The following is a 15,067-nucleotide window of genomic DNA, read 5'->3' as shown; positions in this document are numbered from 1 at the left end:
CCAACATTGACGTCAGCACGCCGAATGAGGATACCAGCAGCGCCAGAGAGCGGTGAAGTGTATGGTAGGAAACTCCTGCAGGATCCTTACTGGTGCACTGACTGGATAGACGATTATGCTTGTTATTTATATTCTTTTGTAAGTGCGTTTTTTTAGGGGGGAGGTTGATCACAATAACATTTTAAACAAGATTACGCTATGAAGTTGTATTTCTTTCCTTTGGGACGAGTCCATTAGCATGTGATCCACCCTCCTGACTGCAGTCTGATCCGTGGAGAGATTGTTTAATTAAAGATCGACTGTGTATGCCTATGATCTAACAAGATCTGGTAAGAATTTAGTCTAGAGGGGGCATCTTTCCTTCATATCCGTGAAAACTGAACCCATTTTGGACTGATTTTCACTCACAACGGTGCTGTAATACATTGCAGGACTGAGGCATTGGGACTTTATTATCTTAATTGCACCATTGGCTCCATCAATGCGCACTTGCTTTTTGATATTGTTTGATCCTTTTAGCGCTGCTTTTGTGTGTTTTATTATGTGTTTACGAAAACTAGGACTGTTAGATCTCATCCAGCGTACTCAGCTCTTTGAGTTGCCAGAAGCAGGGGTGTCCCCGCTGACTGTTACTATGTCAGATATCTTAATTGCTGTAAATTTACAGATGTTTTAACTAGGACACACCAGAGCACCGGGAGTTTTTTACAGCTGCGTCCTTATCAGGAAATCCACAGCTGTGCTAGGAATTTGTATGTGTCCCAATTGTTCATATAAACCTAAATCTGAACTCTAGGCAGATATAAAAGGCACAAATTAGTGCAGTTCTTTATTCATTAATACAAGAAAGGTATTTTTAATGCAACCAGTGTAAGTATCTGCTTTTGATTTGGTATCAGCCTCCAATCATACGCCGGGGGGGGGTTTGTAAAAACCTAAAGAAAGGGAGTTGAAGATGCTGACTGTCAGACTGAGCACATCTAGTGTTGAAAATGAAGTACTGCAAGGGACAGCTCTGCATTGAAGTGAGTATTGCTGCGAAACCTGCTTTTGTAGCATTAAAGCTTGATTCACATCTATGCATTTTGAATGCTTTTTTTGCATTTTGCAGATTTTCAATACAGAATGTGTTCCATAGGAAACCATGTTAAGCACTTCAATACCAGGCACTTGCACCCCCTTTACTGCCCAAGCCAATTTTCAGCTTTCAGCGCTGTCGCTGCTTAAATGACAATTGCGCGGTCATGCTACACTGTACCCAAACAGAATTTTTATCATTTTGTTCCCACAAATTGAGCTTTCTTTTGGTTTTATTTGATCACCTCTGCGCTTTTTATTTTTTTCTAAACAAATAAAAAAAGACCGAAAAATTTTCTTTTGTTTCTGTTATAAAATTTTGTAAATACGTACGTTTTCTCCTTCACTAATGGGCACTGATAAGGCGGCACTGACGGGCACTGATAAGGCGGCACCAATGAGGTGTCACCAATGAGATGGCACTGATGGGCACTGACGATGGGCACTGATAGGCGGCACTGATGGGCACTGGTAGGCGGCACTGATGGGTGGCACTGATATGCAGCACTGATGGGCATTGATAGGCAGCATTGATGGGCACTCATGGGTGGCACTGGTGGGCACTGGTGGGCACTGATGGGCACTGATAGGCGACACTGATGAGCACTGAAAGGCTGCACTGATGGCTACTTATGGGTGGCACTGATAGGCAGCACTGCTGGGCACTGATATGCGGCACTGATAGATGGCACTGGCAGGCATTGAGGATGGGCATTGATTGGCAGCTGCCTGGGCACTGATTGGCAGCTGCCTGGGAACTGATTGGCATTTCCCTGGTGGTCTAGGGTGGCATACCTGGTGGTCCAGTGTACTGGCAATCCCTGGTGGTCCTGGCGGCATCCTTGTGCTCCTGGGCGGGCATCTAAGGGGGGGGCTGTGCTGATAAACAATCAGCACAGACCCCCCCTGTCAGGAGAGCAGCCGATTGGCTCTCCTCTACTCGCGTCTGTCAGACGGTCAACGGCTCTTCCTGTTTACATTGTGATCAGCCGTGATTGGACACGGCTGATCACGTGGTAAAGAACCTCTGTCAGAGGCTCTTTACCGAGATCGGTGTAGCGGTGTGTCAGACTGACACACCTCACCACCAATCATCGCGATGCGCGCCCCCACGGGGGGGACGTCCTGCTGGACGTCATATGACACCCAGTCAGGAAAACTGGACCACCGCCTGGCCGTCATTCTGCTATAGGCCAGGCGGGAAGTGGTTAAATGAACTGTAGTGCAAATCTGCAAAAATGCAAAAAGCACTAAAAATGCCTAGGTGTGAATCAGGCGCGATGGGCTGTTCATTTCTATTTTGATATTTTTGGTTGCACTTCTGTGTTAAAGGTACATATACTAAAGGATGAAAACGGCCATAACAGAACAGAAGAAGATTGGTATACAGTATATCATAAACAGCTGAAATTCTTGCAATATATTTAATTGATGTTTAATTTTTTTCTCTTAAAATATGATTTTCAGTTTAAAGCTCTCATATTGTACAATAGTACATATTGTTTATATATAGGCTGATTCAGTAGTGGAGGTTCAGGATTTATTTCTCTTTCTCAAAGTATCTTTAAAATAACAACGTTTGCAAATAAATGATATGCAAAATAAATGTGGTTATTTTTTTGTTGTTTAAAACCATAAAAGCTGCTTTAGTAGGCATGTGTACAAAATTCTTGAATACTGGTAATATAAACACATTAGGAGGTACTTGAATTTAACTACCACACACCGGGGGGTAATTGCCGCACATTCAATTATAAAGGGATAGTTCATTAAATATGAATGAGAAACTACTAGCAATCATTGTACTGACAAGCACATAACGATGTACAAACTGCTGAAGCTTACCGTAACCAATCAAAGTTTCACTTTGCATCAGCACAGACCAGTAAATAAAATGAAATATGATTACTGACTTGTTGCTATGGTCTTAAACACTGAATATAATGTTTACTTTGGACCAGCCTAATAAGTATATCTAGCCGTATTTATTTCCTTTTGCATAGGGTATGGAGGGGTTAGAACTAGGGATGCACTGATACCAATACCGGTATAGGTATCGGTGCCGATAACGAGTATTTTCACGAGTATTCATGCTGACACACTCATGAAAATGCTCCCAAAGCCAATACTCTGCAGTGCGATTTGCGTCAATACAAAATGAATGGGTGCACGTCGCACTGCAAATAATTGCATGCGATATGAACAAGAACGCGGTGCGATTCCTGTCTGAATTGCATGCGGTTTTCCGCACAGCTCCTGTGTGATGCCAGGCTTGTCATAGTAAAGTTGACACAGGAGCGGTGCAGGAAACCTCCCTGTCTGACGGGTTCCACCGGCTCCCATCCGACTGTGAACATCTGTGGCTGTGGCTCCTCCTGCCTCTACAATGGCTTTGTTCTCCCCCCAGCCTCCAGCGGCTCCCCCCCCCCCCAGCCTCCAGCCATTTGAGCCATCTCCTTCTAGTGTTGACAGTATGGACAACACGTATTCTAATTGGTCAGCACTGTCACATGAATGCCCCCCGGCTCCACCCCTGACTCCACCCCTTTTCCCCAGCCCATGTAAACCCCACCTTTTTAATGAAGCGCCCATCAATGCAGCCTACCAGCGCCCATCAATGCATCCTCACCAGCATCCATTAATGCAGCCTCACCAGCGCCCACCAAATGCAGCCTCACCAGCGCCCATCAATGCAGCCTCACCAGCACCCATCAAATGCAGCCTCTCAGCGCCCATCAATGCATCCTCACCAGTGCCCATCAAATGCAGCCTATCAGCGCCCATCAATGCAGCCTCACCAGTGCCCATCAAATGCAGCCTATCAGCGCCCATCAATGCATCCTCACCAGTGCCCATCAAATGCAGCCTATCAGCGCCCATCAATGCAGCCTCACCAGTGCCCATCAATGCAGCTTTACCAGCACCCATTAATGCATCCTCACCAGCGCCCATCAATGCATCCTCACCAGCGCCCATCAATTGCAGCCTACCAGCGCCCTCAATGCATCCTCACCAGTGCCCATCAAATGCAGCCTCACAAGGGCCCATCAATGGAGCCTACCAGTGCCCATCAAATGCAGCCTACCAGTGCCGATCAATTAATGTTTGCTTGCTTCCATTCATTTGGTAGTTGGGACACAGACACAATCCTCCACCGCTGCTGCACCTCTGACAATATGTGCAAACGGAGCGGTGGCTGCCTACTGATGCTGAGGCTTAGTTACTTGCTGCAGAGAGAAGAGAGTAGGAACACCAGTGGTCGGGCGCCCTAGGCAGCAGGGCGCCTTAGGCAGCTGCCTAGTTTGCCTAGTAGTAGCACCGGCCCTGGCTTAAGAGATTTACCTTCTATATGTCCTGGTGACTAGTGCCATTGGCACAGAAAGTACTAAGGAAATCAATATTTTACAGTTGTCACAAAAACTAGGGTAGAGGGGGGAAACCTCCTGTGGAAAAACTTGCTCTGAGGACAACCAAGACTAGATTCCCCTCACTTTTAGAGAGGCCCAAATCATTTGGTGGAGGGGGGATTATGGTGTGGGGTTGTTTTTCAGGGGTAAGGCTTGGCCCCTTAGTTCCAGTGAAGGGAACTGTTAAGGCGTCAGCATACCAAGACATTTTGGACAATTTCATGCTTCCAACTTTGTGGGAACAGTTTGGGGACGGCCCCTTCCTGTTCTAACATGACTGCGCACCAGTGTACAAAGCAAGGTCCATAAAGACATGGATGAGCGAGTTTTGGGTGGAGGAACTTGACTGGCCTGCACAGGGTCCTGACCTCAGCCCGATAGAACACCTTTGGGATGAATTAGAGCAGAGACTGCGAGCCAGGCCTTCTCGTCCAACATCAGTGCCTGACCTCACAAATGTGCTTCTGGAAGAATGGTCAAACATTCCCATAGACACACTCCTAAACCTTGTGGACAACCTTCCCAGAAGAGTTAAAGCTGTTATAGCTGCAAAGGGTGGGCCAACTTAATATTGAACCCTACGGACTAAGACTGGGATGCCATTAAAGTTCATGTGTGTGTAAAGGCAGGCGTCTCAATACTTTTGGTAATATAGTGTATATATATATAATATTATTTGTTTTAATTTAACCTTTTATTTATTTTATTTTTTACTTTTTTTTTGTGTATTGGTATATGTCTGAATCATGTTTGGAGCCGCTTAGGCTAACTCACTGCCTCTGCTGGAAGTCTATTCGGACCATCAACTACTCTTTTTGTAAAATAATACTTTCTAGGATTAGTTTTGAACTTTCCCCCAGTTAGTTCGAGGTCATGTCTCCGTGTTCTTTATCTTAGCTTCATATTGAAAATACCGCCCTCCTGACCCCTTTTCACAACCTTAATGTATTTAAAGATTTTAATCCCGTGTCTCCTGATTCAGAGTGACAGCCAGGCAAAAAGCATTTTCTGAAGGAGAAGTCAGCAATAGCAGCATCTATGTCTAATCTCTACAAAGCTAGCGCTGGGCTGCTAGGGTTGTGGCTTATCAAATCCTTTATCTTGGCTGTGTTCTCCTAAACGATGAATCTGTGGACACAGAACCTCTTCTGATTTTATGGTTATTTCCTCCTAGCCCGCGCAGTTGCAAGAGGAAAGCATAACAAGGAATGTGTTAAAAAAAAATTACAAAAGTACAATTGGAGTTTGAAGGTGTAAATAATCAATTAGAAATCGATATTACAAAAATTGATGTATTTTATTATATAAACATTTAAGATAAACAATATTTTATATAAAAAAAGAGCATACTAAGCTCAATGGTCACAATACAAAAGAATGGTTGCCTCTACATGTTTCACCACTATCGTGGCTTCTTTTTTGATAATAATACAAAAAAAAAAAAATTAAAAGAGAATTTTTTAAATGAGAAACATTTTAAATGTGTTTTTTTTTTTTTGTATTATTATCAAAATTTTTATTTTATTTAAATTTGTTTTGTTTTTAGTGATAAATATATTAAGGTCCTACAAAAGCTTACAAAAGCAAATCATTTTTTTTTTTTTTGCTCGAAAATTACTTAGAACCCCCAAACATTATATATTTTATTTTTCATACACCCTAGAGAATAAAATGGCGGTCCTTGCATTATCAAATTTTAAATTTTGATAATAATACAAAAAAACATTTAAAAGAGAATTTTTTAAATGAGAAACATTTTAAATGTTTTTTTTTTTTTTTTGTATTATTATCAAAATTTTAAATTTATTTCAATTTGTTTTGTATTTAGTGATAAATATATTAAGGTCCTACAAAAGCTTACAAAAGCAAATAATTTTTTTTTTTTTTTGCTCGAAAATTACTTAGAACCCCCAAACATTATATATTTTATTTTTCATACACCCTAGAGAATAAAATGGCGGTCCTTGCATTATCAAATTTTAAATTTTGATAATAATACAAAAAAACATTTAAAAGAGAATTTTTTAAATGAGAAACATTTTAAATGTTTTTTTTTTTTTTTTTTTGTATTATTATCAAAATTTTAATTTTATTTCAATTTGTTTTGTTTTTAGTGATAAATATATTAAGGTCCTACAAAAGCTTACAAAAGCAAATAATTTTTTTTTTTTTTTTGCTCGAAAATTACTTAGAACCCCCAAACATTATATATTTTATTTTTCATACACCCTAGAGAATAAAATGGTGGTCCATGCAATACTTTATGCCACACTGTATTTGCGCAGCAGTCTTACAAAAGCAATTTTTTGGGGGAAAAAATACATTTTTTGAATAAAAAAATAAGAACGCCGTAAGGTTAGCCCAATTTTTTTTCTATACTGTGAAAGATGATGTTGCGCCAAGTAAATTGATACCCAACATGTCACGCTTCAAAATTGCGCCTGCTCGTGGAATGGCGACAAAATTTGGCACCTAAAAATCTCCATAGGCGACGTTTAAAAATGTGCAATTAAATAAATAAAAAACCGCGCCTAACTGATGTGTAAAAACAGCTGCCAACACTAACAAACGACTATAGCCATATAAACAATATAAGAAAAAAAGTGTAGCGCTAAAGCGACTAAATGAATAAAGGGTTTTTGGAAACAATGGGAGGTAAAGCTCAAATTTACAAATGGCCTATAACCTCGCCTTGGTCCAAACCCAGATATATGTATACACAAGTGATGTGATGATAACTCTAAAGTATTAACAGAGTACAATACTCAATAAAAAAGTGCAAATGTGCGAAAAAAATGTGCAAATGTGCATAAAAATATATAGAGTAGGAGAATAAACAAAAAAAAAAAAAAAAAAAAAAACTCAAAAGTCTATATTTTGCTGGAAATGAAATGTAACGATACTGTCCAACATATTAATAAGGAAGTGTTAATCCCATATAGGTAATGAAGATTCAAATCATACAGTCCATATGTTGCCTGATGTAGTTGACATAAGAGGGCCCAAGGCAAAATATCCTTCTAATAAAGCTACTCCGACTCAGAGGGGATCAAGGCAGGTATCCTTACAACATAAAGACTCAAGGGAATGTAAGGTAGAATACTCTTACCAACTTCGGTGGACTCACAGGCCGTGGGCGGTGAGTCATACGAGCTTGCACTGTCCCGTGATAGGTGACAGTAGGGAAGTGGATGGTACACCTGGAGACGTCCTCCTTGGATGGAAAGCCTGGAGCTTGTCCTGTAGGTCTATACGATCGTTGTTTTCTTCAGCATACATCAGCATACATGGACCATAAAGGAAACAACGACAGAGAACCTCCACATAGTGTAAATCCGGAAAAATTGGTTTCTCAATGGGCATTTATTAGATCAATCACGATCAACAAAACAAACCGTAAAAAATCATATTTTAAAAATTAGAATCGATTCAAATAAAAAGGTAGCAAGGTAAGCGTGGTGAAGATGGCTGGGTACAGCAAAAAGACCCGACGCGTTTCGTCTGAAGAGACTTCTGCTGGGGTACCCCAGCAGAAGTCTCTTCAGACGAAACGCGTCGGGTCTTTTTGCTGTACCCAGCCATCTTCACCACGCTTACCTTGCTACCTTTTTATTTGAATCGATTCTAATTTTTAAAATATGATTTTTTACGGTTTGTTTTGTTGATCGTGATTGATCTAATAAATGCCCATTGAGAAACCAATTTTTCCGGATTTACACTATGTGGAGGTTCTCTGTCGTTGTTTCCTTTATGGTCCATGTATGCTGAAGAAAACAACGATCGTATAGACCTACAGGACAAGCTCCAGGCTTTCCATCCAAGGAGGACGTCTCCAGGTGTACCATCCACTTCCCTACTGTCACCTATCACGGGACAGTGCAAGCTCGTATGACTCACCGCCCACGGCCTGTGAGTCCACCGAAGTTGGTAAGAGTATTCTACCTTACATTCCCTTGAGTCTTTATGTTGTAAGGATACCTGCCTTGATCCCCTCTGAGTCGGAGTAGCTTTATTAGAAGGATATTTTGCCTTGGGCCCTCTTATGTCAACTACATCAGGCAACATATGGACTGTATGATTTGAATCTTCATTACCTATATGGGATTAACACTTCCTTATTAATATGTTGGACAGTATCGTTACATTTCATTTCCAGCAAAATATAGACTTTTGAGGTTTTTTTTTTGTTTATTCTCCTACTCTATATATTTTTATGCACATTTGCACATTTTTTTCGCACATTTGCACTTTTTTATTGAGTATTGTACTCTGTTAATACTTTAGAGTTATCATCACATCACTTGTGTATACATATATCTGGGTTTGGACCAAGGCGAGGTTATAGGCCATTTGTAAATTTGAGCTTTACCTCCCATTGTTTCCAAAAACCCTTTATTCATTTAGTCGCTTTAGCGCTACACTTTTTTTCTTATATTGTTTATATGACGTTTAAAAATGTGTACAGTTTTGAGTTACAGAGGAGGTCCTGTGCTAGAATTATTGCTCTCGCTCTAACGATCGCGGCGATACCTCACATGTGTGGTTTTAACACCGTTTTCATATGTGAGCGCGACTTACGTATGCATTCGCTTCTGTGCGCGAGCTCGGAGGGACGGGGCAAATATTTTTTTCTTATTATTTATTTTACTTCTTTATTTTACTTCCCTGCCAGACACAAAATAGTCCTCTGTGGCAGAGCAGAGACCAGATTTTAGTGACGTTAAAACAGACCTTCGACCTAAAGACCATGTTATGCTGTCCTGACTCCTCTCCCTCCCTCTCTTCCAATTACAAAGCAGCATTTCTGCTTTTCTCGCCTAGACAAGAGTTTTGATTTTCTTCCTTCCTTCCCCCTGTGCGTACGCAGATGTGCCACAGGGATTTTGGTCCTAAGAGAGCCCTGCAGTAATGTTGCGCTGATTTTCCCGACCATCTGTGCATGTATGGGGTTTCCCACGCATGCGTAAAGATGGCTAGCAGGGAAGTCCCAGACCTAACCTGTCTTTGTGCGTTCGTAGAAAATCACCTGTGTATGTGCAGAAAGCTAGGCAAAGCCTGTCTGTACATTTGCACATGTGCCACAGTGCCAACTCCAGGGGGGTGCCTCCCATGCCGCCCGAATGTGAAAGCCGGAGTGCTTTCACACTGGGGCAGTGTGCTTGCGGGGCATTAGAAAAAGTCCTGCAAGCAGCATCTTTGGGGCAGTTTACAGCACTCCCAAAATGCCCTGCCCAGTCAAATGAATGGGCCGCATTTTTAACCCCTTCTTCGGCCGCTAGCGGGGGTTAAAAGTGCCCCGCTAGCGGCCGAAAAGCGCCGCTTAACCACTTCAGCCCTGGAAGATTTGGCTGCTCAATGACCAGGCCATATTTTGCGATACGGCACTGCGTCGCTTTAACTGACAATTGCGCGGTCGTGCAATGCTGTACCCAAACAAAATTTATGTCCTTTTTTTCCCACAAATAAAGCTTTCTTTTGGTGGTATTTGATCACCTCTGCGTTTTTTATTTTTTGCGCTATATACAGAAGAAGAGCGACAATTATGAAAAAAAAAACACAATTGGGGTTATTTACCAAAGGAAAATCCACTTTGCACTGCAAGTGCACTTGGAAGTAAAGTCGCTGTAGATCTGAGGGGGAAATGCAAGGAAAATAAAAAACAGCATTTTAGCTTGCACATGATTGGATGATAAAATCAGCAGAGCTTCCCCTCATTTCAGATCTACCCCTTAGATTTAGAGTGACTGCACTTCCAAGTGCACTTGCAGTGCAAAGTGGATTTGCCTTTTGTAAATAACCCCCAATATCTTTTACTTTTTGCTATAATAAATATCCCAAATTTAATTTTAGGCCGATATGTATTCTTCTACATATTTTTGATAAACAAAATCGCAATAAGCTTATATTGATTGGTTTGCGCAAAAGTTATAGCGTCTACAAAATAGGGGATAGATTTATGGCATTTTTATTAATTATTTATTTATTTATTTTTACTAGTAATGGCGGCGATCAGCGTTTTTTATTGGGACTGTGATATTGCGGCAGACAAATCATACACTTTTGACACATTTTTGGGACCAGTGACATTTGTACAGCGATCAGTGCTATAAAAATGCACCGCTCTAGTCACTTCCTCTAGTCAGTCCCCTCCCCCTTTAGTTAGATTCCTTTCACACCGAGCCGCCCATAGCGTCAGCGGTAAAACGCTGATATTTTTAGCTGCGTTTTACCGTCAGATTTGCGGCACATTTCGGCCGCTAGCGGGGCACTTTTACCCCCCGCTAGCGGCAGAGAAAGGGTTAAAACCGCCCGCAATAGCGACGTTTTGCTGGCAGGATCGCAGCGCTGCCCCATTGATTTCAATGGTGAACAGCGGTGGAGGAGTGGTAAACACACCACTACTTCACCGCTCCAAAGAAGCTGCTGGCAGGACTTTTCCTGACGTCCTGCCAGCGCACTGCTCCGGTGTGAAAGACCTCGGGCTTTTACACTGGAGACAATGGAGCAGCTGTTTGAGGGCGGATTGCAGGCGCTATTTTTAACACTATAGCGCCTGCAAAACGCCCTCGGTGTGAAAGGGGTCTAAGAATCACCTCCCAGGGAACACAATTAACCCCTTGTTCGCCCCCTAATGTTAACCCCTTCACTGCCAGTGACATTTTTACAGTAATCAATGCATTTTTATAGCACTGATCGCTGTATAAATGCCAATGGTCCCAAAAATGTGTCAAAATTGTCCAATGTGCCTGCCATAATGTCACAGTCATGATAAAAATCACAGATCACCGCCATTACTGGTAAAAAAAAAAAAAAATAATAATAAAAATGCTATAAATCTATCCCCTATTTTATAGACGCTATAACTTTTGCGCAAACCAATCAATATATTGCGATTTTTTTTTTTTTTTTTACCAAAAATATGTAGAAGAATACATATCGGTCTAAAAAAAAAATGGGGATATTTATTATAGCAAAAAGTACAAAATATTGGGGGTTATTTACTAAAGGCAAAGCCACTTTGCACTACAAGTGCAAAGTGCACTTGAAATTGCACTGAAAGTGCACTTGGAAGTAAAGTCGCTGTAGATCTGAGGGGGAAATGCAAGGAAAATAAAAAACAGCATTTTAGCTTGCACATGATTGGATAATAAAATCAGCAGAGCTTCCCCTCATTTCAGATCTACCCCTCAGATTTACAGCGACTGCACTTCCAATTGTACTTTCAGTGCAATTTCAAGTGCACTTTGCACTTGTAGTGCAAAGTGGATTTACCTTTCGTAAATAACCCCCATTGTGTTTTTTTAAAAATTGTCGCGCAACAAATAAAAACCGCAGAGGTGATTAAATACCACCAAAAGAAAGCTCTACTTGTGGGAAAAAAAGGACGTCAATTTTGTTTGGGTGCAGCGTCGTAAGACCGCGCAATTGTCAGTTAAAGCGACGCAGTGCCGAATCGCAAAAAATGGCCCAGTCACTCAGCAGCCAAATCTTCCGGGGCTGAAGTGGTTAAGTAACATTTACAGGCCTTGTCCTTCAATGCAGGACTATTAACCCTGCATTGTCTGTGGAGGAGGCAGGAGTGTGACCACGGCCGGGGGTGCCTTAGGCCCCATTCACACCGGCTTTCCGATTAGGTCCGCCTGTCAGTTTTTCAATCGGACCCTCCATTCACCTCTATGGAGCGGCGGATGTTAGCGGTGACATGTCCGCTGACATCCTCCGATATCCGATCCTGTCCGTGAAATCCAGACGGATGGTGACCCTATTATTCCACCTGTCTGGCGGATCGAATCAGACAGAATGGGATAAAAGCGGGCAGGTGGTCCGTTTTCATCCGATCTCCCCATAGAGGAGAGCGGGGCTCTGACAGGTCCGTCTCTGCATAGTGAGAGGAGATGGACCTGTCATGATTGATCCCCCGCTGAGCAAAGCGGAGTCCTCTGGGCGGATCGCCCGTGTGAAAGGACCCTTACAGAGAAGGCTGTGCAGACCTGGCCCCACCTATGGAGGGACCCAGCTTGCATGTGGAATAAAGTAAGCATTATACCCCTCTATGCACCCCTATGCCCCATACACACGATCGGACTTTGTTCGGACATTCCGACAACAAAATCCTAGGATTTTTTCCGACGGATGTTGGCTCAAACTTGTCTTGCATACACACGGTCACACAAAGTTGTCAGAAAATCTGATCGTTTTAAACGCTGTGACGTAAAACATGTACGTTGGGACTATAAACGGGGCAGTGACCAATAGCTTTCATCTCTTTATTTATTCTGAGCATGCGTGGCACTTTGTCCGTCGGATTTGTGTACACACGATCGGAATTTCCGACAACGGATTTTGTTGTCGGAAAATTTTATCTCCTGCTCTCCAACTTTGTGTGTCGGAAAATCTGATGGAAAATGTCCGATGGAGCCCACACACGGTCGGAATTTCCGACAACACGCTCCGATCGGACATTTTCCATCGGAAAATCCGACCGTGTGTACGGGGCACTAGAGTTAACCCTTGCTGTACAAGGTGGCCCCAATGCAAGGGTAATTCCTGGAGTTGGGCTTTCCCAGATATATGAAAGCTGCCATCGCTGTCCTTACTCTAATCATGCTAGATGACTGGTTGTCCTCTGGTTTCAGTGTCTCCAATGTCACCGACCCGGAACAGGCATGCTTTTTAGGAAAGAAATGAAAGCTTCCTTTTTCTTAGAAAAGAAGTATGCAATTATCAACAATTCATCAGATATTCGTTTTTTATTTTTTGTGATAATAGCTGATTGGTTGCTGCACGCTGCTTTCCTTTCCCACTATGCTTTATTACATCTAGGACTTATTGGTGCAATTAATACAGCAAAGTGCAATAATACTATATTTTGTTTAACCGTCTTGATTATTTATTTATTTATTTTATTTATTTCAGTTACTTATATATCGCTGTCAATTTACACAGCGCTTTACATATACATCGTACATTCACATCGGTCCCTACCCTCAAGGAGCTTACAATCTAAGGTCCCTAACACACATTCATACATACTAGGGACAATTATGTCAGAATGATGAAAGGGTTAAATCGGGGGAGCAGTTGCTAAGAACTAGTACAGCGCTTTGCGCAATTATCTTTTTTGCCTTATTGGCTAAAATATACTAAGTTGTCATCTGTAAACCGTTAGCAGATGGTTCATTATTGAACGCCCCTCTCACACACACATTCCCTATAGTGATAAGGCTGCTATGGAATCATTATGTTGTATGATCTGTACTCAGTGTCGGCTGTCACACACATACTAGTCAAGGAAAATAACATATTTCAAAGCAGGAAAGCATCTGTGGCACTGACGGTCCCTGGGTGATTTAATAACGGTCCCTGGGTGATTTAATAGCGGTCCCTGGGTGAATTAATAGCGGTCCCTGGGTGATTTATTAGTACTTGTCAGACTGATATGAAATATAGCAATCAGGACAGCAAGATGGGACAGGATGGCATTCCAATCAATTACAAGAGGGAGGCTGATGAGAGGGGACAGACAGGCCAGGGATGCCACAGGGGATGCCATGCACACACAGGCTGGTGGTATAAATGCAATGGGTGAAGGTACCTGGTGCTAAGCTGGAGATGGTTATTCTTGCAGCTCTTCTCCTTGGCAGGTACACAAAGCTCTCATCTTCCAGCATCCTCCCAGCTTATCCCCTTCTCCTCCCACCAACACATCTATATATCTTGCCTCCACTTGCCCTCCTGTGACCCAACATCCCCCTCCTTCCTGCACTTACCTGTCCTGCTGATCACCAGCCTCTTGCCTTCTCTCTGCCTGGTGTCTCCTGGAAAGATTTGGTGCAGCCTGGGCTGGGAAAGGGGGGTGCTGGAGGGAGGGGGGGCACGCAAGGGGGTCCACATACACAGGGCACAAAATCATGGACAGGTGACAACAGCAGACTTGTGTGGGATGAGGACGATTGTGGAGGCAGACGATCGCACGTGTGTAGAGGGGTATAAGGAAAAACAAACTGGGAAACAGATGGGGGCTACAGTCAGCGCACGTCTTGTTTGCTAATCCATGGGCTGCAGAGGCATAGAAAATGCATGAAATCTCACATTTAGTAAGGATAGATAGATAGGTATTGGAGCAAGGGAGAAAAGGAAAAGAGAGAAAAGAATAGAATGTAGATAAAAAAGAGAGAGGTAGGATAGATAGGTGAGACAGGGAGCAAGAGAAGAAAACAGAGGAGAGATTAAAGAAAATAAAGTGATAATGGGATAGAGATATAGAAGGGAAAGGGATGTTAAAACAGATATGCCATAATCAGCAAAATGCCGCTGTGCAGGGATAATTTTTAAGCATAAATAGATTAGAGAGAATAAAAAGAAAGAAAATGAAGTGTGAATATGATGTTGATTTAACCACTTAAGGATCGGAAGGATTTGCCCCCTTAATGACCGGGCCATTTTTTACGATACGGCACTGTGTTGCTTTAACTGACAATTGCGCAGTCATGTGATGTTATACCCAAACAAAATGTATGTCCTTTTTTTCCCCACAAATAGAGCTTTCTTTTGGTGGTATGTGTTCACCTCTGAGTTTGTTT

At 42.3% G+C, this 15,067-nt stretch overlaps 1 protein-coding gene across 3 annotated transcripts in view; it reads right to left on the bottom strand.

The window, feature by feature from the left end:
* The window catches only part of C1QTNF4 (C1q and TNF related 4), a 40,574-nt gene extending 26,170 nt beyond the window's left edge, over positions 1–14,404 (bottom strand). For 2 of the 3 annotated variants that reach the window (XR_012236516.1, XM_073604433.1), the window contains exon 1: positions 14,255–14,404. Coding sequence is in view for 2 of the 3 variants with exons in the window: in XM_073604433.1 (XP_073460534.1) it covers positions 14,255–14,378 (124 nt within the window). In the remaining variant the exon portion in view is untranslated. Of the gene's footprint in view, positions 1–14,079; positions 14,232–14,254 lie in introns of those variants that run through there. The other variant, XM_073604435.1, reaches the window with a different exon arrangement.
* Between the last annotated feature and the right edge of the window lie 663 nt (positions 14,405–15,067).

Source organism: Aquarana catesbeiana, linkage group LG11 (genome assembly GCF_042186555.1).
Source record: "Aquarana catesbeiana isolate 2022-GZ linkage group LG11, ASM4218655v1, whole genome shotgun sequence".
Lineage (NCBI taxonomy): Eukaryota > Metazoa > Chordata > Amphibia > Anura > Ranidae > Aquarana > Aquarana catesbeiana.
This window is presented reverse-complemented; position numbering and strand designations above follow the sequence as displayed.